The sequence below is a fragment of the Mustela nigripes genome, chromosome 17 (assembly GCF_022355385.1).
Source record: "Mustela nigripes isolate SB6536 chromosome 17, MUSNIG.SB6536, whole genome shotgun sequence".
In the NCBI taxonomy this organism is placed as follows: Eukaryota; Metazoa; Chordata; class Mammalia; order Carnivora; family Mustelidae; genus Mustela; species Mustela nigripes.
The window spans coordinates 48,394,623-48,416,131 of record NC_081573.1 but is presented as its reverse complement, the minus strand read 5'-3'; the positions used below and the strand labels follow the sequence as shown (position 1 = coordinate 48,416,131).

General features: G+C 44.5%; 1 protein-coding gene across 6 annotated transcripts; it reads left to right on the top strand.

Moving 5' to 3' along the window:
* Positions 1 to 37: 37 nt before the first annotated feature.
* Positions 38 to 19,505, top strand: TMEM170A (transmembrane protein 170A). Of its 6 annotated transcripts, XM_059381223.1 has the most exons (4): positions 38 to 117; positions 194 to 340; positions 11,643 to 11,813; positions 15,624 to 19,505. In XM_059381223.1, exons 2-4 carry the CDS (start codon positions 208 to 210, stop codon positions 15,752 to 15,754), a joined length of 435 nt encoding a protein of 144 aa, XP_059237206.1. In that variant the 5' UTR covers positions 38 to 117; positions 194 to 207; the 3' UTR covers positions 15,755 to 19,505. The 6 variants fall into 6 exon arrangements, with proteins under 6 accessions (XP_059237206.1, XP_059237210.1, XP_059237205.1 ...); XM_059381227.1 differs by lacking the exon at positions 194 to 340 and having other exon boundaries at positions 41 to 117; XM_059381222.1 differs by having other exon boundaries at positions 50 to 340.
* Positions 19,506 to 21,509: the final 2,004 nt, after the last annotated feature.

Genomic DNA, 21,509 nt, shown 5'->3' with positions numbered 1-21,509 from the left:
TCGCCCCGCCCCTGCCATCTGGGGCGCCCTGTGATTGGAGGAAGGGCCGTCACTTGGCCGCGCGGCTGGAGTGGGAGGAAGAGGGCCCCATTCCAGGGTGAAGCTGAGGCAGCGGAGGTACGGGTAGCGCCTCGGTCCGTGAGTGCGAGCGACCCTCGGCGGCAGTTTGGACGCTCTCTCCGTCTCTCTGCAGTGAATGGCGGCGGGATGGAGCACGAGGGGAGCGGCGGCAGCGGGGGGTCGGCCGGGCTCCTACAGCAGATCCTCAGCCTGAAGCTTGTGCCACGGGTGGGCAACGGGACCCTGTGCCCCAACTCCACTTCTCTCTGCTCCTTCCCAGGTACCGGCCCCGCCCCGTGCCGCGCTTGCGCACTGTGCGTCTTGGCGTCGCCGCCCGGCAGGGGGGCGCCCCTTCCCCAACCGGCGAGCGAGCGAGCGAGCGAGCGGGCGGGCGGGTGGCCTCTGCGCCCGGCGGTGCCACCTTCCCGGGGTTATTTCCCTCTTGGAAGGAGGTTCCCGCTCTCTCGGCGGGGAGCTGGGGAATATGGCCCTTCCCCCGTCGCTTCCTCGCCGGCACTTCGAGCCAGTCACTGCGACCCCGCGCTGGGGGCCAGAGCGGTGGGAGCGGCGGGAGTGGACTGGTCAGTGGAGGGAGCTCGACGGCCACTCGGACTGATCTTGCTTTTGGAGTTTCCCGACGCCCCAGGGTCGGACTGGGACTCGAAGGAGCCCCGGAAGCGGTCGCCCCTCCTAGTGTGGGGCGCGAGGCGCCTGGCCCCTGCGGTCCGCCCGGCCGCGCGGCTCTCCGGCGCTCTCGCAGCTCGGACGCCGAACCGTCCCCGCCGGGCTGAGGGGCCGAACGCAGCGCTGCGGCTCCGACGGGGTCTGGTCTCGCCCGGCCCCCGGCACCCCCAGGTTGTCTGCGGTTCGCTCGCACCTGCGTCCAAATGCGCGCACTCCGCCAGCTTCTCTTTCTAGGAATCACTTTCCGAGACCTGTTGCCGAGTTCCCCACTTAGGCGTTCGAGCTCTTTGACACAGATTCCTAGTCACTCTTCTTAACGTCCACGGCAGCTTCTGCTGGGTCTCGTGTAATTATAATACAAGGTAGAAAGCTCTGCATGCTCAGAAAAATGGGAGGAAGATAAATTATTTGGGAAGCTGATAAAGGCTTTGAGGGGAGGGCACAGTTCTGTGCTGGACCTTGCCTGAAGGCAAGAAGACACTAGAGTGGCGATTGAAGGGTGAGGTTGGGCTGCCCAGCAGAGCTGACTGGTACCTTGACTTGGTAAACAATTCCAGAACTGGGCCTGAGACCTGGGCCTGAGACCTGCAAAGGAGGGACGATTGGATTACTGACTTCGGTCATAAACAACGCACCTGTGATTTCTCATCCACTGGCAAGCGACTGCCAGGCGCCATTCAGTGGACACCCGGGACTTGCTGTGTATTTTACCTGCCTAGTATTTTCCCCGGACAGCTGGTAATAACGGTGTTGGTGCAGATGCAGATGATAGTTTAGAGCTATACCTAAAATGGGGCGCCTGGGTGTCTCAGTGGGTTAAGCCTCTGCCTTCAGCTCAGGTCATGATCTCAGGGTCCTGGGATGCAGACCCATGTCGGGCTCTCTGCTCAGCCAGGAGCCTGCTTCCCGCCAGCCTTTGCCTGCCTGCCTCTCTGCCTACTTGTGATCTCTGTCAAATAAGTAAATAAATAAAATCTTAAAAAAAAAAAAAAAGAACTATACCTAAAATGATGATCTGGCAACTCTCATTGTTTCAAAAGCTACTAAGATCACATTTGACATTGACAACAGAAATATATGGCATTCTGCAGACACTGTTTAAAAAAATGAAGTGTTCATGCAGTCTGGAGAGACTATTGGACCAGATTAGTCTGTTGTTGCTTCCTTATTTTCCTCCCAACTTTTTATTTTGAATTTTTCAAACATACTGACAAATGGAAGTGCTAGTATAATGAGCATATATCCTTTACTTAGACTCATTTTTAGTATTTTTATTCTTTTGAATCTCTGCATATATATGCATATTTGTGTGTACTATGTATGTGTTGTGTATATATATGCATATTTTTGTGTGTATTGTGTGTGTGTGTGTATATATATATATTATACGTAACATTTTTACTTTCTGCAGAGCCATTTGAAAGGAAGTTATCGAAGTGATGGCACCTTGCAGCCCAGTACTTCAGCATGTATCTTTTAAAATGAGTCCACTTTCTGTCATAGCCAAAAAACCTTTATCACACCCAGGAAATTTAACAATAGGATCATGATGTTTGGCATCACCTGACTATCTCAGTAGGTGAGCATGTGACTCAGTCCAGGGTTTTGAGTTCAACCCCCGTGTTGGTTATGGAGCCTACTTAAAATTAAAAAAAAAAAAAAGGAATAACATTGTCTAATGTACAGGCCTTATTTGAATTTTCTAGTTGTCTGAATAATGTCTTTTATGGCTTTTTTTTTTTTTTTAAACAAAAAACCCCAGATCTAATCAAGGATCACACACTGCTTTTATTTTTTTTTTTAAGATTTTATTTATGTATTTGACAGGAAGAGAGAGAGCAGAGGCAGGGAGAGCTGTAGGCAGAGGGAGAGGGAGAAGCAGGCTCCCTCTCTCTCTCTCCAATTAAAAAAAAAAATCTTTAAAATACCCTGTGGTTCGTCACTATCAGGAAGCTTAGAATTGATTTTTCTGCATTTGCAGTTTAGCCATTTAGATTCTGACTATCCCTCCTTATTCCAGGATGTTCAGATTTCTTTTGTTGTTGTCATCATTTTTTTGGTAAATCTGATTGCCAAGAAAGGCAGAGCTTTCCTTTTATCAGGAATGACATTAACTCTCTGAAGGTATGAATTTTATGAATATCAATTAAAAGTTTGTGTATTATAATTAAGCCTACTTATGACCAGCTGGCTCGTAGTTGGTGATAGCTACGACCCCCTTCCTCAGATCAGTTCATTTTTAGAGCAACTCACAGAACTCTGGAAAACCGTTTACCTGCTAGATCGCTGGTTTATTACATAGGAAATTAAAGGTTACAAATGAGCACCAGATAAAGCGATAACGTAGGGCGAAGTTCAGAAGGGATTTTGAACAAAGGAGCTTCTGTCCCTGTGGAGTTGGGGGAGTGCCACCCTCCCAGCACATAGGTGTAGTCACCAAACCCAGAAGCCTCCGAACGCCATGCATTCAGGGTTTTATGGAGGCTTCATCACGTACGCGTGATTGATTATTAACTCTACTTCCAGCCCTTCTCCCTGCTCCAGAGAATGGGGGGTGGGCCTGAAATTTCCATGCTTATAATCATGGCTCTCTGGTGACCAGCCTCCATCCTGGAGCCCACCGAGAGTTGCCTCACAAGAATGAAAGTGGTCTTGGGAATTCCAAGGGGTTTAGTTCTATATCAGCAACCTGGGTCAAAGACTAAATATTAGAACCAAAGATTTTCCTGAAGATTTATTTTAGATAGAGAGATCACAGATGCAAGTGGGGAGAGGGCAGAAGGAGAGAGAGAATCTTGAGCGGCCTCCCTGCTGAGCATGGAGCCTGACGTGGGACTCGATCCCCCAACCCTGAGATCATCACTTGATGTTTAACAGGTAGAGCCCCCCAGGTGCCCCCCAGCACCACCAGTTTAAGGGTTTTAGGAGCTCTGTGTCAGGAACCAATATATATATTTTTTACTATTTCCCAGAGAAACAGATGGACCCCCCCACCCACCCCACCTCCTGGTTGGTGGGTGGGGTTCGGTAAGGGGGGGGTCCTCAGAGTGGGCACTGGGGAGAGATGGAGGCTCATGAACAGTTAATACCAAGGCAGGTCAGCATTGAGTTGCAGGGCCAGGTAGGACTCCAGTTCCCAGGAGGACTGATGTGGTCTACTTAGAACCCCAGCTTCAGAGGAGCTGATTGTTCATATGGTTGTTTGACCTGGAGCATAGGGTAGAGTGGGGCCAGCTAAAAGGATAGCTAAGTGCTGAGCCTCACCTGCCCCCTTTGGCTTAGGCTTCCTCCACTCCTGCTAACTGGGGCCAGGTTGGTGTTGAGGCCTTGCTTGGAAATTGGATGACTCAGTTGCAGAAGTTAGAGGGCCCGCCATTACCAACCCCTTTTGTTAGAACTCACCTAGAGGACTCTATAGTCTCCTGTGGCTTAGCTCTCTAACTGAAGTGTCTGTCTGAAAAACAGATTCTTAAAGATAGTAAGCTCCTTATGGGCAGCTTCTTGGGTCTTGTCTTGTTTCGTCTTGATTCGCTGACCTGGGCGAAGAGCTCAGTAAACACTTGATTGTTGAGTGAATGAACTCAGCGCTGGTAGTCGTCTGCCCTTGCCACTGTAACAACTTAGCAGGGTATAGTGGCTTAAAAGAGCACAGATTTATCATCTTAGAGTCCTGGAAGTCAGAAATCTAAAATAAGTCAGCAATGCTGCCTTCCTTTTGAAGGCTCAAGGAAGAATTGGTTTCTTTCCCTTTTCTAGCTTCTCTAAGTTGCCTCTGCATTCTGTGGCTCACCGCCCCTCCCCTCATCTCTAAAGCCAGCCCAGTAGCATCTTCAGATCTTTCCGACCCTCCTGCCTCCCTCCTGCGAGCACCCTTGTGATGATATCAGACCCACCTAGAGAAGCCAGCCCCCTCGCCTGTCCCAGGACCCCTAATCTGATCACACCCTCAAGATGCCTTTGCTGCTACGTATGCACAGGTTCTGGGGATGAGTGCGAGGATATCTTCGGGGCCCATTCCCCCACCAGTGCTTAATCCCATTTCCCCTTAGAGTTTTCTTGTTACAGATAAATTATCTGATTTATACTTCAACAGTAGGAAGTGATAGGACTTTAGCCGTCAGAGTAAGGAAAGCTGAAGGTAACGCACTTGATTTGAAACAGTGAACAAAGAAAGGCTGTGAGATGTAGAGACAGATTTTTTTGAAAAGATTTTATTTATTTATTTGATATAGACACAGCAAGAGAAGGAACACAAGCAGAGGGAGTGGGAGAGGGAGAAACTGGCTTCCCACTGAGCAGGCAGCCCCATGTGGGGCTGGATCCCAGGACCTTGGGATCATGACCTGAGCCAAAGGCAGCTGCTTAACAACTGAGCCACCCAGGCACCCTGAGACATAGATCTCTGACAGCGTATTGAACCAGAGAAATGAAAAGTACTATACAATGATCAATAAATAGCTATTAAATAGATAGCAAATTAAGGTGCAGTAGGTTAAAAGGAAATCACTTAGTTTTCTTCTAAGTGTTTTATTGATCGGGGTTTGCCTTTGCTAATAAGAGTGCTGCAATAATCTCATCCAACTGAAAAGTGTTTTATAAAGTGTCCTACTCATCTAACATAATAAAGACTTTCTTTTGCTACTTAATGTGACTCTTAAGAGTCGCTATATAAAATATGTAGGCACTAAGGTAGCTAATGGAGGCAGCTCAAGGTTGTAGGAGGGGGCGGTGCGTGTCCCCTTCTCAGAAACCCAAGGAAGTGCTGACCTGCTGGGCCAGCCCTTGTTTACTGATAGACCTTTCAGCTTTCAGGAAAATGAAGTAGGTTGGTGGCCTAGCAGTCCTCCTGGGGCAGCAGCTGTGCTGCAGGGAAATTGGGAGTCAGTGAGTGTTGGTGCCTTAGTCTGCTTAGGCTGCTGTAACAGAATGCCCTAGGTTGAGTGGTTAAAAAAACAGAAACTTAGGGGCGCCTGAGTGGCTCAGTGGGTTAAGCCTCTGCCTTCGGCTCAGGTCATGATCTCAGGGTCCTGGGATCGAGTCCCGCATCGGGCTCTTTGCTCAGCAGGGAGCCTGCTTCCTCCTCTCTGCCTGCCTGTCTGCCTACTTGTGATCTCTTTCAAATAAATAAATAAAATCTTAAAAAAAAAAAAAAAAAAAAAAAAAAACAACCCCAGAGACTTAGTTTCTCACAGTCCCGGAGACTGGGAGGCCAAGACCAGGGGCCAGCATGGCCGGGGCGTGAGGGCACTCTTGGGCCATCTTCTTGCTATGTCCTCACATGGCAGGGAGAGCGAGAGAGAGAGATCTCTTCTTAATAAGGCCTCAGTCCTGTCAGACCCACTTTCATGGAACTTACCAAGTTGGTGTGTCTCACCTCCCAGTTGGCTCCCCAGGTCACCTCTGAAACTCGGGGGGCCCCTGAAACTCGGGGGGCCCCTGCAAGACCTGAGAATGGTGCCAGGTCGGTGGTGGGGTCTCAGGTCAGTTGTCGCAGCCAGTAGCCAGGATGGCCACTGCTCAGAGTTCTCAGAGGCAGGTTTGCATCCCATTTTCGCCCCCCCGCAACCCCTCCAGGACAGTGGTGTTCCTGGTGCCCTCAGTGTTTGGCCGACTAGGTGGCGGGAGGGAGGGCAGAGTCTGCGCATGACCTGGGGAGTAGCTAGTAAGCACTGTGGGACTGAAGATAGGGCTTACTGTTTTGGAAGGGAACAGCGCGGTGCCGTGCTGTGGCCTGGGGTCCAGCCAGTGTTGGGGGGGTGGCTTAGGCTGGGAAGACCAGGCTGCTCTCCCTGAGCCAGGGTGCAACAGGGGCTGCCCAGGCAGGAGGGGTTTGTGGGCACCAGAGCTCTGGCAGGTGCACATTTATTGGAGAGACCCTATCTGGACTGTCTGCTCTCCAGTAGGGACTGTGAGAGCTGCTGCCCATAAAATAGGGCAAGTGTCCTAGGTTGTGGAAGCAAGAGGAGCTCCTGGCCCGAGGCTGGAAAGGAGGCTGTGGTAGCAGACAGGCTTATTTCCAAAGAGAATGGGGCTCAAACCCCGGGGATTGCGAACCCTGCCTGCTTTTCTAATCAGTATTCTGACTGGAGAGAGGCTTTTTTTGCTTTGGCTGAGGAGGGACAGTAATTAATTAGTGCATGTATATATACTTAAATATTTTACACATATTTTTTACATGATACATATTTAATTTCTAAGCTTGGGCTCTTACTGTCTAAACACTTCATGTTCCGTATTGCATGATCTAACTTGGTTTAGCAGAATTTGCCAAACGCCATCAAACCGACCAGTTTAAACAGTCAAAAAAAAAAAATTATTCGGAGGATATATCCTGTTCAGCAGGGGGAAAAAAAAAAGTTTCACGAATGATTTGAAACTTTTTATAGCTGTCTGATATATCGCTTTTCGCCAGAGCAAAAGTGCCTCGGTCTTTTTTTTTTTTTTTTAAGATTTTATTTATTAATTTGAGAGAGAACTTGAGTGGTGGATTGGGGCAGCGGGAGAGGGAGAAGCAGGCTCCCAGCTGAGCTGATCAGGGAGCCCTTCGAGGGGCTCGACCTCCAGACCCTGGGATCGTGAGCTGAACCAAGGGACAGATGGTTAACCTACTGAGCTGCCCAGGCGCCCCTGGTCATTTGTTATTTTTAATAAACTTTGAGTCCTACATGGGGCATGCCTGATACTTTCATTTGGAGCCTATCATCCAAAGCTTGAGGTAGGTGTCCTAATTTAGGTATAGAATATGGTATTAATTGAAACTTGATGTGAGTCAATTTCTGAGCATCTGATTTTGTATTACAACGATCATCATTGACATTGCCAAGGGTGGCGTGGAGGGATTTGGCCTCCACTCCTAATCTCCCACCCCCAACAATTCAAAACTGATCTGGAAAGAAAACATGCACAGCAGTAATTCTTACAGTGGCTTCAAGGACAGCTTCAGAGACAGCTTTGAGAAAAGCCCCTGGTCCTCCCCTTCCCTCTCTTCACTGTCCCCAAGCTGATTTGTTTCTGCAGTTGTTCATTCCAGTCAGATCAGCCTCCCTGAACTGCTCTTTTAGAAACAAAGTCTCTTTTTTTTTCTTTTTCTAGTTTCTTTTTATAATAGTTTTGTAAAACCAGTAAACAACTAGAAAATCTTAAAAAAAAAAATCAAAGTTAAAAAAAAATTAAAGTAGGGGCTTCTGGGTGGCTCAGTCAGTTAAGTCTACCACTCTTGATCTTGGCTCAGGTCTTGATCTCAAGGTTGTGAGTTCAAGCCCCCCCCCCCGCCCCCTGGGCGTGGAGCCTACCTAAAAAGAGAGGGAAAAAAAATCAAAGTAAAAAGTGAATGCTCATCAGCCCTTCCCTAGCCTATCCAACTCCCCAGAAGTAACACTTTTTTTTTTTTTTAAGATTTTTATTTATTTATTTGACACAGAGAGATCACAAGTAGGCAGAGAGGCAGGTAGAGAGAGAGAGAGAGAGGAGGAGGAATCCGACTCTCCACTGAGCAGAGAGCCTGATGCGGGACTCGATCCCAGGACCCTGAGATCATGACCTGAGCCGAAGGCAGAGGCTTAACCCACTGAGCCACCCAGGGGTCCCCCCCCCTTTTTTTTTTAAGATTTCATTTATTTATTTGACAGATAGCAAGAGAGGGAACACAGGTAGGGGGAGCTGAGCAGGGAGCCTGCTGTGGGGCTTCATCCCAGGACCCCGGGATCATGACCTGTGCCAAAGGCAGAAACTTAATGACTGAGCCACCCAGGCGCCCCCAGAAATAACACTTTTTTGTTGCTTTCTGTTACTTGCTGTGGGGCATAGAGGAAAAGGGCGTGGCTTTGGGTATCAGGCTCCAACAGGCCTCCAACTGGGCTCTGCCTCCTGCTGACCTGGTGGACTCACCAGCACTGTGGACTCCAGTAAGTTCCTTCCCTCCCTCTGCCTCTGGTTTCCTCATCCAGGAGCCAGGGATATTCATGATCTGTGCCTCATAGAGTTGTGTTAGAGGATTGCATGGGTTAAGATTTATAAAGCATTTAGAACAGTGCCTGTGCATGTCATAAATACTTATTAAATACACCTATGTCCAGACTTTTCTCCAAGGGCAGAAACAGGATCTTCTGGGGCGCCTGGGAGGCTCAGTGGGTTAAAGCCTCTGCCTTCAGCTCAGGTCATGAACCCAGGGAACTGGGATCGAGCCCCGCATCAGGCTCTCTGCTCAGTGGGGAGCCTGCTTCTACCCTTCTCTCTTTGCCTGCCTCTCTGCCTACTTGTGATCTCTGCCTGTCAAATAAATAAATAAAATCTTAAAAAAAAAACCACATACACTCTTCTGCACATTGGTTTTTTTTTTTTTTCCTTCCAAAGGTGGGTTGGGCATTTTAATCCCCTTGGTATATAAAGATGTAGCCCGTGTTTTTTTTCTTTTTAAGCTTATTTATTTATTTGACAGACTGAGATCACAGAGAGGCGGGCAAAGAGAGAGGAAGGGAAGCAGGCTCCCCACTGAGCAGAGAGCCCGATGTGGGCTCCATCCCAGGATCCTGGGACCATGACCTTTTCCGAAGACAGAGGTTTTAACCCACTGAGCCACTCACGTGCCCCATAGCCTATGTTTTTATGTGATTGTGCAACGTTACGTTATGTGGGTGCACCAGATCTGTTTGACAAGCCCTGCACTGACAGACACGCAGCTGGCGTCTGGTCTTTGCCGTTACAGACAGCGCTGCCGGGACCTTGCTACCTCCACCCCTGCCTGCATGTATATTCCTGGAGGTGGTGTTCCTGGGATATTCCTGGAAGTGAGGTCGCTGTGGCCAAGCGAATGCACACTTGACTGTTTTGGATACATGCTTCTAAATTACCCTCCAGAAAGGTTTTCTAGTTTGTATTCGTCCTGGGAGTGTAAGGTTGGACCTGTGAAATAATGGCGGGACAGCTTTTACTGCTTAGAACCTTTAATGGTGCTTCTAGGGTTTTCACATTGAAGTCTTTCGTCTGACCTTCAAAACCCACTGTAACGGGCGCCTGGGTGGCTTAGTGGGTTAAGCTGCTGCCTTCGGCTCAGGTCATGATCTCAGAGTCCTGGGATCGAGTCCCGCATCGGGCTCTCTGCTGAGCAGAGAGCCTGCTTCCCTCTCTCTCTCTCTCTCTCTCTGGCTGCCTCTCCGTCTACTTGTGATTTCTCTCTGTCAAATTAATTTAAAAAAAAAAAAATCTTAAAAAAAAAAACAAACCACTGTAACATGACCAAATCTGTCTTTGTAGCTTCTCACCACCACCACCACCGCTGCCCCCCGCCCAGGTAGGCTCCATGCCCATTGTGGGGCTTGAACTCATGACTCTGAACTCAAGAGTCTCAGGCTCTACCGACTGAGCCAGTCAGGCGCCCCTAATTTTTGTTGTTTTAACTGCTTTTAGTTTTATAGACCTTCTGCTTCAGTCAGACCCGGTTTTTTAAAAATTTGATTTATATATTTGACAGAGACGGAACACAAACAGGGGGAGTGAGAGAGGGAGAAGCAGACTCCCCACTGAGCAGAGAGCCCGATGCAGGACTTGATCCCAGGACCCTGGGATCATGACCTGAGCCGAAAGCAGATGCTTAACAACTGAGCCACCCAGGTGCCCCAGACCAGTGGTTTTTAATCAGGGTGATTTTTTTTTTAAAGATTTTATTTATTTATTTGACAGACAGAGATCACAAGTACGCAGGGAGAGAGAGGAGGAAGCAGGCTCCCCGCGGAGCAGAGAGCCCGATGTGGGGCTCGATACCAAGACCCCGGGATCATGACCTGAGCTGAAGGCAGGGGCTTTAACCCACTGAGCTACCCAGGCATTCCAATCAGGATGATTTTCGACCACCTCCTTCCCCCACCAGGACATTTGGCTGTCTGGAAATATTTTTTGGTTGTCACAACCGGGAGAGGGCGAGAGGCCAGGGCTGTTGTTCCATGTCCTACACTGCACAGACGGTCCCCCACGACAAAGGGCTAATGGTCCACATGTCAGTAGTACTGCCTTAAGCTGCTGACTGATCTCTGAAATTGCCTGTTACTTACCTGCTCCTAGCGCGAGGATGTACAACAGATTTCATGTGATGCGACACCTTCATTGTATCCATGTGGGTAGCTAAAGGGCTATTTTGAGATTCTAAAGGCTTGCCAGGGCTCAGTGGGGGAAATTGCTTCATCCGCTGTTTATCAGATCACAAAGTCATGACAGCAGAATGGTATCTGCTCCTTTTGTCTCTTTCCCAAGGGGACTCATGCATAGGTTTTTAGACAAGAGTTGGTTATCAAATGTTTTAATGTTGCCTGAATTGCAGTCATCTTAAAAGTTAGCTAGACATTCTCCATAGGAACCAGCTCCTCCATCCGGCCCCCTCACTTACGTGCTATTTGTCTCTAAGCTAGACATTTCTATTTTCTGGTAGCTATTTCATTTCTTAAAGAGCTTTGCTATTCTAAGGATGATGGCCTGATACTGCGTTGTCTTGAAAAATCATTGTTGAACTAATAAAATTGTATCGCTTTTTCATTTGAGAAGATTAACATGATTGGCCATTTTAGAGGTTGACCATCTTGTTCTGGAGGCGGCCACACAATAAATAGCTCAGGTTCTACTGGCCATGTGCCATTTTAGCTCTGCTCCTGTCGCTTGAAAGCAGCCAAAGGCAAGACCTAACTGAATGTCATGATCATTTTTCAGGAAGAGTTTATGCCCAAAACTGCTGGCGGCCTGTGGGCCGCAATTTGCTGATCCCTCTAGAACCATCACTCTTTGGATATTTGATTGATGAGCCTACACTGTGGCTGGGTGGCTTTGAAAATGAAATAAGCAGGTACAATGAGTAGCCTCTGGTAATCCATGTACGAGGAAATGACTTGTGACCTCTCTGCTTTTCTCTGCAGAGATGTGGTATGGTGTGTTCCTGTGGGCACTGGTGTCTTCTCTCTTCTTCCATGTCCCTGCGGGATTACTGGCCCTCTTCACCCTCAGACATCACAAATATGGTAGGTTCATGTCTGTAAGCATCCTGTTGATGGGCATCGTGGGACCAATTACTGCTGGAATCTTGACAAGTATGTTAGACGTTCAAATACCAGTCAAAACGTTTCATATGACTAGTCACTTAATTTCAGGACCCACTTGGGAAACATGTCTGAGTGAATTCAAGAGAAAAATAGAGTGGCTTTTAACCATGGGCCTCTTTTTTGGTGTACTGTTTTTTTCTGACCTCTAACACCCTCCCTCCTCCCGTCCCCCATTATTTGGCTAACATCTTTGACTTCCTATGTTGTGTTTTCTCCTGTCTTTCAGATAAGCCAGGTGAGGTTTTATGAGATAGGTCGCCATTGAGAGAAGCTGTTTATCTCTTCAGAAGCAGCTGCTTCTTTCTCGTCATCAAGCAACGCTAATGAGTTACTGCTACTCACTCGGGGGTGGTTTCCTTAAGGATGGAAGGCTAATTCTGATGACAAGAATTCTTGTTTAGAGAAATACCTGATTTGTCTTCTGGTTATTTTTTCCCCTTTTCAGATTTTTTTTTTTAAGATTTTATTTATTTTTCAGAGTGAGAAAGAGTAAAGTACAAGCAGGGGGAGCGGCAGGCAGAGGGAGAAGCAGGCTTCGCGCAGAGCCAGGAGCCCGATGCGGGACTCGATCCCAGGGTCCTGGGATCATGACCTGAATGGAAGGCAGACGTTTAACTGACTGAGCCACCCAGGAGTCCCCTCTCACAACTTTCTGAATAAGAATTGGAATAATGAATTATAAATTATTTTTACTTTTTTTTCATTTTTTGGCTTTTGGTCATGTCACAAAGATGAGAATACATTTAAATCATTTTTAAGCGCACGATTAAGTATAAATATCATCTCTGTTTTATATAAATTAAAAATTACAAGAAAGCAAAAACTAAAAACACTCCATTATCACATCCCTACTTGAAAAACTGCAATTTGCAATTTGGTATGTGCTTTCAGGCTTTTCCTAGGTGTATGGGTCAACATAAATACATGTTTTTAAAAATTAGAAACGTCAGGGGGCACCTGGGTGGCTCAGTGGGTTAAAGCCTCTGCCTTCAGCTCGGGTCATGATCCTAGGGTCCTGAGATTGAGCCCCGCATCGGGCTCTCTGCTCCACGGGGAGCCTGCTTCTTTCTCTCTCTGCCAGCCTCTCTGCCTACTTGTGATCTCTGTCTGTCAAATAAATAAATAAAATCTTTAAAAAAAAAATTAGAAACGTGGGGCGCCTGGGTGGCTCAGTGAGTTAAGCCTCTGCCTTCGACTCAGGTCATGATTTCAGGGTCCTGGGATCGAGCCCTGTATCGGGCTCTTTGCTCAGCCGGAGTCTGCTTTCCCCCTCTCTCTCTGCCTGCCTCTCTGCCTACTTGTGATATCTCTCTCTCTCTCTCTCTCTCTCTGTCAAATAAATAAAGAAATAAAATCTTTAAAAAATGTTTAAAAAATAAAAATTAGAAACGTAACATTCCTACTAATTTGTAACGTGTGTGGGTGCATGCGTCTGTGAATTTAAGCCTTGAGCTCTAAACAGAACTGTCCCTCTTTCTTTGACTTGAGTTTCTTGGGGGGACAAAGTGGCCTCATTTCTGTGTGTTCTGTAGGTCATGAAACATTTGTGGTAACAATAGGAGGAGGCCAGTTTTCCCCCATCTGCATTAAGATGTTTCTGTAACTGGCTTTACGTAGTATTTTTAACTGTATCACCTACTGCTGCTCTTCAGAGACCTTCTGCCCTAGTTTCCTTATTGGATTCCTGGCTCCGAGGACCTGTCTCAGATTTCTCCTCAGTAAAATAAGGATAAGGCCACCCACCTCAGAGGCTGTGTGATGATAAAATGAAATGTTTATTGAAGAACTTAACATAATACCTCACACTTGGGAACTATGCAATGAGTATGTCCATTCGATTTTCAAGACTCCAGTGTGAATAGAGCCTATTTCCCATTTTGTCACTCTGCCTGGCCTGCTTCCCTGCCTCATCATCCAAACCTGACTTTAGGGCCCATTTCAACTTTCTTATGCTTCTGTCTACCCAGTGCACCATTTTGGGAGCTGAATTACGAAGCGGCCCAATGTAACAGATGCCTCACAGATGTTAGTGACACAGTCTGTATGCCTACCCCATGCATATGGGCTTTTCAGAGTCACAGATACTTCTGGTAGCCAGTATGGAAAATGGTTCATTTGCTCTTTCTTCTTCTTTTTATTTATTTATTTATTTACAGAGAGAGAAATCACAAGTAGGCAGAGAGACAGGCAGAGAGAGAGGGAAAGCAGGCTCCCTGCTAAGCAGAGAGCCCAATGTAGGGCTGGATTCCAGGACCCTGAGATCATAACCCGAACCAAAGGCAGAGGCTTAACCCACTGAGCTACCTAGGCGCACCTCTTTCTTCTTAAAATATGTTAATATGCTCTCATATCCCATGTATAAAATGTGTAGACATTTGATTGAGATGTTGTATACTGTCTTGCATTATTCAAAATCTGCTTCATGCTTATGCTTACTTTCTGTATCTCAGCTTGATTCTGAGCATTAATGAGAACAGGGATCATACCTTATTAGACATAGAGGTAAACAACTAGTTTGCATGAATGAACACACTGACCAAAGAGGATTCTCTTTGGAACAGTTTTTTTTTTTTTTAAGATTTTATTTATTTATCAGAGAGAGAGGGCGAGAGAGCAAGCACAGGCAGACAGAATGGCAGGCAGAGGCAGGGGGAGAAGCAGGCTCCCTGTGGAGCAAGGAGCCCGATGCGGGACTCGATCCCAGGACGCTGGGATCATGACCTGAGCCGAAGGCGGCTGCTTAACCAACTGAGCCACCCAGGCGTCCCTTGGAACAGTTTTTAAGAGGAGGGTCATCTGGGAACTTTGGCTCTTTTCTTGTTCAACTAATGAAATCTTGGCTTTCTCGGTGTAATGCTGAGTCCCTGTAGTTATAAGAGGGTTTCTAGGGAGATTAAGGTGTTTGTGTTTGTTTGGTTTACTCAGTTTCTAGGAAGTTGTGGAGACTAATATAATAAAAACAATTAATGATAATGGGGAACAGAAAGGATCCTCTTAGGATCTATCCCCTCATGCCCTTTGAATTAATAACAATTCTTTTTTTTTTTTTTTAAGATTTTATTTATTTATTTGACAGAGGCAGAGAGATCTCAAGTAGGCAGAGAGGCAGAGAGTCAGGGGGAAGCAGGATCCCCCTGAGCCAAGAGCCCGATGCGGGACTTGATCCCAGGACCCTGAGATCATGACCTGAGCCGAAGGCAGAGGCTTAACCTTCTGAGCCACCCAGGTGCCCCGAATTAATAACAGTTCTTAAACGTAGAGTCTTCCTCTCCTCTTCCTCTGCTCCCTCCTCTAGTACAGTACTCTGAGTACTCTGACTACAGTAGAAGGTAGAGTCCCCACTCCCTGTGGCTTCTGAAATATTTCTTGCTTAGTATCACACAGAAGTTTTGTTGGCATTTATTGCCAAGATTTTTTTAGGTACCTGTTAAATGCTAAGCATGGCAAATAAGAGAAGTTTTTGAGTGTGTAATTAGGTCATGTGGAAATTGCTGTATCTTCATGATTTTGGTTATGATTTCCAGATTATTTTATTCAGTAAATCTAGGAGACTCAGTTTTAAGGATACACTTTTCAACATCTGAAAGCACTAACCAGTGATTTGTAAGTTGTATGGGGGAATACTTAAAACCTAGAGTAGGCAGCAAAAAGGTATAGGGAAAACAGAACATTTCTATAATATTTAAATTTTAATGTAAAAAGTCTAGAACATTCTGCATACATTAGGATTTTAAATGCTGCATTTTCCTGATGATATTAACCTTAATTTTTTTTTTTAAACACTGTTTTTTTAAACAGGTGCTGCCATTGCTGGAGTGTACCGAGCAGCAGGAAAGGAAATGATACCATTTGAAGCCCTCACCTTGGGCACTGGGCAGACGTTTTGTGTAGTGGTGGTCTCCTTCTTACGGATTTTAGCTACTCTGTAGCATATATCCTTAGGCCATGATGCCAAACCTAAGTTTGAGAGCCTCCTCACAGCAAGAATACATTATGGAATGTAGTGTTTTCTTAATTCTTCAAATGGGGGAAACTTGGATTAAGAAGTATGTGAAAAATGAAACATCTCAGCCCTTTCTTCAGTTGGAAGTTCCAGGAATTGAAGATCTTTCTGGACTCCTTATTGTTCTCAACCAAAACAAATTAAGTTTCTTAGGGCCTTTGTTTTTTTTTTTTTAAATTAATTTAAGCCATTTTACAGGTGCACCTTTACCCACCTAGGTCATCAGTGCTTCTGGGCTGATCCTTCACACTGAAATGTACAATATTCTGTGAGAAAATGCAGTGTCGCCTATGTTAGAGAAACTATGAAAAATAGTTTCTCTTTCTGAGCATACTATACTAAAATCTTATCTAATCTAACTTGATTAAAATCTGGCAGACTCTTCTTTTACTGCATCTTCATGACAATAAGTGCCAAGTAAGTTTTGGTTGAGTAGAGCTTTGAGAACAAATCTGTTGACCTGTAACAGGAAAAAAAAAAATCCTGCAATAGAAGTAGTGGCTTCTGTTGCACTGCTGAAAGAAAAAGAAGATGATGTGATATTTTCTGGATAACTATCTTGGACCTCTGGTGACTTAATAATATTTTAAGAGATGTGCATTTGTTGTTTTGTACATTTTATCAAAATAAGCTAACTAATTGAGACATTTCCCCCCCAGAGTTCCTGTATCCCTTTTCCCATCACTTTCATTCTGTTGATTTTAATTTAATTGGAAACATACCCTATTAAATAGTTTGAGTTCAAAACTTTAAGCCAGATAGGTTAGGATGCTCTCTGGACATTGAGGTACCAAAATATTTTTTTAAACATTCTGTTAAAGTTTTTCTTGGTGACTTTGGTTGAAATTGTAGAAATGCAGCTTAGAGGTGGTGGTTATTCATTTCTTAGTCTTAGTGTGGTCACCACTCTTAACAGTATTGGGTGTCACTCCCAGAAAGTGCCTAAAGTTTAATTTCCACTTTATGTTTCCTTTCAAGAGAATATATATCTTTCTAGAGAATTAAACATTGAGTTTTTTAAACCCATTTTTAGCTATCTTAATTTTTCTCCTACTGCCTCACTTTCTTTTTCATTAAAAGGCCTGAAAACTGTGACCTTCAAAAGAGAAAGGATTGCAAAATTTAAGTGTCTCGTTTGATCCTTACCACCTCAACTGTGTTGAATGGAATATAGTCCCTGATCTCTGTGTTCAGAATAGTTTCTGATCAATAAATCTGACGTTTTTAAAGGAAAGTTTTCATTGTGACAGTAAGGCTAACTGCCCGTGAGGTTATGTACACATAAACATATCAATTCCATTTAAAGCAATATGCCCTCTGGCTTCTGATTAAAAATTGCCAGAGGGACCAACTTACGGGGGGACCGGCAAAGAGGAAGAATTACAAAGAGATCACAGAAATCAATTGGCCATTTTCTTTTAACTAAGAGGCCGTTAGACCACTGATCAAAATTACAGTGACATATGCTTAGATTAGGTAGAAAATTAAAAGTAGACTTGGAATGCCAGCAGATGTTTTTACCAATTCCCTAACAAGTTTTTCTCCAATGTGGAAATCTTTCTTTCAAGCAAATGTTAAGTCTTTTAAGATTTTTTTTTTTTAAGATTTTATTTATTTATTTATTTGAGAGAGTGAGATAGAGACAACACGAGCAGGGGGAGACAGTGGGAAAAGCAGACTCCCTATTGAGCAGGGAGCCCAATGACGACATGGGACTCTATCCAAGGACCCTGAGATCAGAATCTGAGCCTAAGGCAGACACTTAACCAACTGAGCCATTCAAGTGCCCCAAGATTTTAAGTTCTCTCAGTTCCCAACGTGGGGCTCAAACTCACAACCCCAAGATGCGGTGTCGCAGACTCCCCTGACCAAGCCAGCCGGGTGCCCCTGAGTCTTTAAATGAGACTCCAAATTTTTCAGTTCAAGGAGCTGTGGTTTTGCAAAGTAGCCCTTCTGTTTAAGAAATTCAGGACATTATATCCTTTGTTACAGAAAATCATTTTTAATCATTTCTCTTGGAGTATGCCTCTTATTAAGATTCACATCTAAAACATTCTTTTGGATAGAATTTTACAAATGGAACATATGGACCAATGGTTGTTAGGCCCCTCCCCCTGAATACTAATTTTTGAACATATTGATTGATGATTTCAATATTTGGTTATTAGAGCCAAGACACAGAAATTATTGCATTTTAAAAAATATTTTTATTTATTTGACAGAAGATAGCATAAGTAGACAGAGTGGCAGGGAGAGGGAAAAGCAGGCTCTCTCCTGAGCCGGGAGCCTGATGTGGGGCTTGATCCCAGCACCCCGGGATAATGACCTGAGCGGAAGGCAGACCCTTAACCAACTGAGCTACCCAGGTGCCTCTAATGCGTTTTGAAAGGTGTTTTTGTTTTCATTGCTATATTTTGATTACCCATGCTTTTTAAAAACTTTAAATATAAGATATATCTTTAAATTATTGAATATTTCATCCATCCCAGTATGTGAACATTCTCCTGTGAATAAATTTATATAGACCTTTGTATACATGGAGCTTTGTAGCTTGAAATGTTTTTAAGGGGAAATTATTTGAATGATAAAGAATATGTTTAGTTCCCACTGGTTTTTTTCTTTTTAAAAATTTTTCAAATACACAATTATTTGGGGGCAGTCACTCAGATGGAAAAATATTGGCATATGTGTTGAACATTTTATTTTACTATATATGGTTTTTAAGAATTTTTGCCAACAACTGGCTTTCTTAGGGCCTATGCAACCCATACTTTCCTAGCTGGACATTCACTTTTCTGTCTACCACCCCCCCCCACTGTTTTTTTTTTATGGAGGGGAGGCAGCTCCCAACCATAAAAGCTTCATTCTTTAATGTGGGGGTTTGGGGATGAAGGCATTTCATGAAGACAAGTCTATATACAAATGTACAATGAACATTCCAAGAGAAGGATGTCTCTTTGTGCTTTTTTTTTTTTTTAAGACTTTATTTGACAGAGAGAGACACAGTGAGAGGGAACACAAGCAGGGGGAATGGGAGAGAGAACAATAGGCTTCCCGCCTAGCAGGGAGCCCAATGTGGGGTTCAATCCCAGGACCCTGGAATTGTGACCTGAGCCAAAGGCAAACACTTAACTACTCAGCCACCCAGGTGCCGCTCTTTGTGCCCTTAACTCATTTTTTAATTTTGCAGCAAAACATTACTTCTTAGGAAATGTTTAAATTAGTGAGAAAACGTTGATGCAAATAATTAAACCATTCCTATGTTTTTGAAATTTTAAATTGTATGTGTCCTTTCTGACTGCTCTGGTTTGAATTAAGCTCTTATTAAACTGCAGTGCATACCAACCTTTCCTAAGACACCATTTCCTGGAATGTGAAGCCCTCATACCATTAGCTAGCCACACGCAGTAAGTTTTGTGTACGTGCATTTCTTTTTTGTGCACTCTGTTAGGCTGGTTGTGACTAAAATCAGCTTAAATTTTGTATTAGATTATTTCACTAACTGCTATAGTCAAAATGATCAAATCTTTGTACAACAGAAAACTATTTAAATTTTATTTTTCTACTGACATTTCTAATTCTAGTATAAATGTTTATCAATAAAGAACTTCAATTCTGTGAACTGGAATTGTTCTTTTTAAATCTTTTTAATCTTTTGCAATAAAGTCTGACTTAGATTTTGGGGGTTTTATTTATTTATTTATTTATTTTGATTTTTGGGTTTTTAAATAGTTTACTACTTAATATATGTTTACCTGTATTTCTTTTACATTCAACTTCTTAGTAATTTATGGTATAATTCTTGTTCTAAGATGTGATTAAACTGTATGCACATGGGAACTTGAGTCCTCTTAACTGTACTTTGCAGTCTGTATCTTGCCATCAAGAAGCTTTCTGTCTGATTCCACACTGAGAGTTGATAAAGTGTATGAAAAAAATTATTTCAATAGTAGGTTCACATGAAGAGCAGCTACAATGTCTGTCGGTTGAGCACTCTCATTGACATCACAGAAGTCTTTTTCTGCTCTGCCATTTTCAGCAAATTGTCCAATTTGGGTGTCTGACATCGTGGGCACAAAGCACATGATCCATACGGTTCCAGGAGTCGTAGACAGACATACAATGTCTGGCAGGACACTGCCCATCCATTCTTTCTCATTATTTTTTTATTGAGGTATAATATATATTAAAGTGCACACATGTATAGCTTGATGACTTTTTACATATTCATACATTTATGTGAATACTACTCACAACAAGGAAAAGAACAATTTCAAGGACTCCAGGAGAACCCTACATGCAGAGTGGGGCCAGAGTCCCCAAGAGTGTGTGTATCCAGGACCCAAGGCAAGAGGAACTTATCTTCAATTTTCAAAAGGTGATAACCCCTGTGTAAGATGAGGGGTTAAAAGTGCTGAGTATGGTCGAGTGGGCCCCATAAACTGTTGCTAAGACAACAATAATAATGAACCTGGAATCTTCTAGGGAGTTAGGGAATTGAATTTGTACTCTGGCCAACTGGAGAGCCCTGTCTGCAGGGGCCAACCACTGCTTAGTTCCAGCCTATTTCTACTTGGTGGGACTTTGAGCCACATTTTCAGTTTTTCAAGGGAAGTTGGAAATCTAGATTTTTTTTTCTTTCAAGATTTTATTTACTTGACAGAGATCACAAGCAGGCAGAGAGGTAGGCAGAGAGAGAGGGAGAAGCAGGCTCCCCACTGAGCAGGGAGCCTGATGCAGGGCTTGATCCCAGGATCCTGGGATCATGACCTGAGCCGAAGGCAGACACTTAACAACTGAGCCACCCAGGCACCCCTGGAAATATAGATTATTTGAAATACACATCTTTAAGCTCTTGCAACTAATTTGAATCCACAAAATGCTATTTGTGTCAAACAACCCACATCTTTGAGCTGGAGTTGGCCTCTTCATTAAACTATTTGAGATAATGGAAAACAGCTCCTGCCCTGGTTATCCTTCAAGTGGTTAGAAACTTAGTGAATTTGAACAAATGTATGGCATGCTAGTGGGCTATAAAGAGACTGGGAGAAATGAGATGATGCTGGAGGAGAGAGTTGGCTAGAGAACCTCAGTGCATCATTTTTCCCAGACTTGGACCCCGGTGGCTGAGCATGTTAAACGTCCAAATACTGAGTCCTAATCTAACATCTATTTTTCTTTTTTTTTTTTTTTTAAAGATTTTATTTATTTATTTGACAGAGAGAAATCACAAGTAGTCGGAGAGGCAGGCAGAGAGAGAGAGAGGAGGAAGCAGGCTCCCTGCTGAGCAGAGAGCCCCACGTGGGACTCGATCCCAGGACCCTGAGATCATGACCTGAGCCGAAGGCAGCGGCTTAACCCACTGAGCCACCCAGGCGCCCTAACATCTATTTTTCTATTCTCTTCCTATAAGGAAGATCTGAAATGGATCATAGACCTACATCACAAACGAAAACCATAAAACTTAAAATGGGAGTTGAATTTTGTGATCTTGAGTCAGTCAAGGGCTTAGAAGCCCAAAAGCACCAGGGACGAGAAAAATGGAGAAATGGGACTTCATCAAAATGAGAACATTCTGTGCTTCAAAGGATGCCATCAAGAGGCTGATGGCACACAACAGGAGGAAGTATTTTCAAGGCCTATGTTTGAGACGGGTACTCAGAATACATAACTCTTACGAC

Excerpts from the sequence above, each read along its gene's own strand:
- TMEM170A (XM_059381223.1), top strand. The coding sequence starts at position 208 with ATGGAGCACGAGGGGAGCGGCGGCAGCGGGGGGTCGGCCGGGCTCCTA. Across the intron at positions 341-11,642 it reads TTCTCTCTGCTCCTTCCCAG|AGATGTGGTATGGTGTGTTC; the intron begins GTACCGGCCCCG and ends TTTTCTCTGCAG. Across the intron at positions 11,814-15,623 it reads TACTGCTGGAATCTTGACAA|GTGCTGCCATTGCTGGAGTG; the intron begins GTATGTTAGACG and ends TTTTTTAAACAG.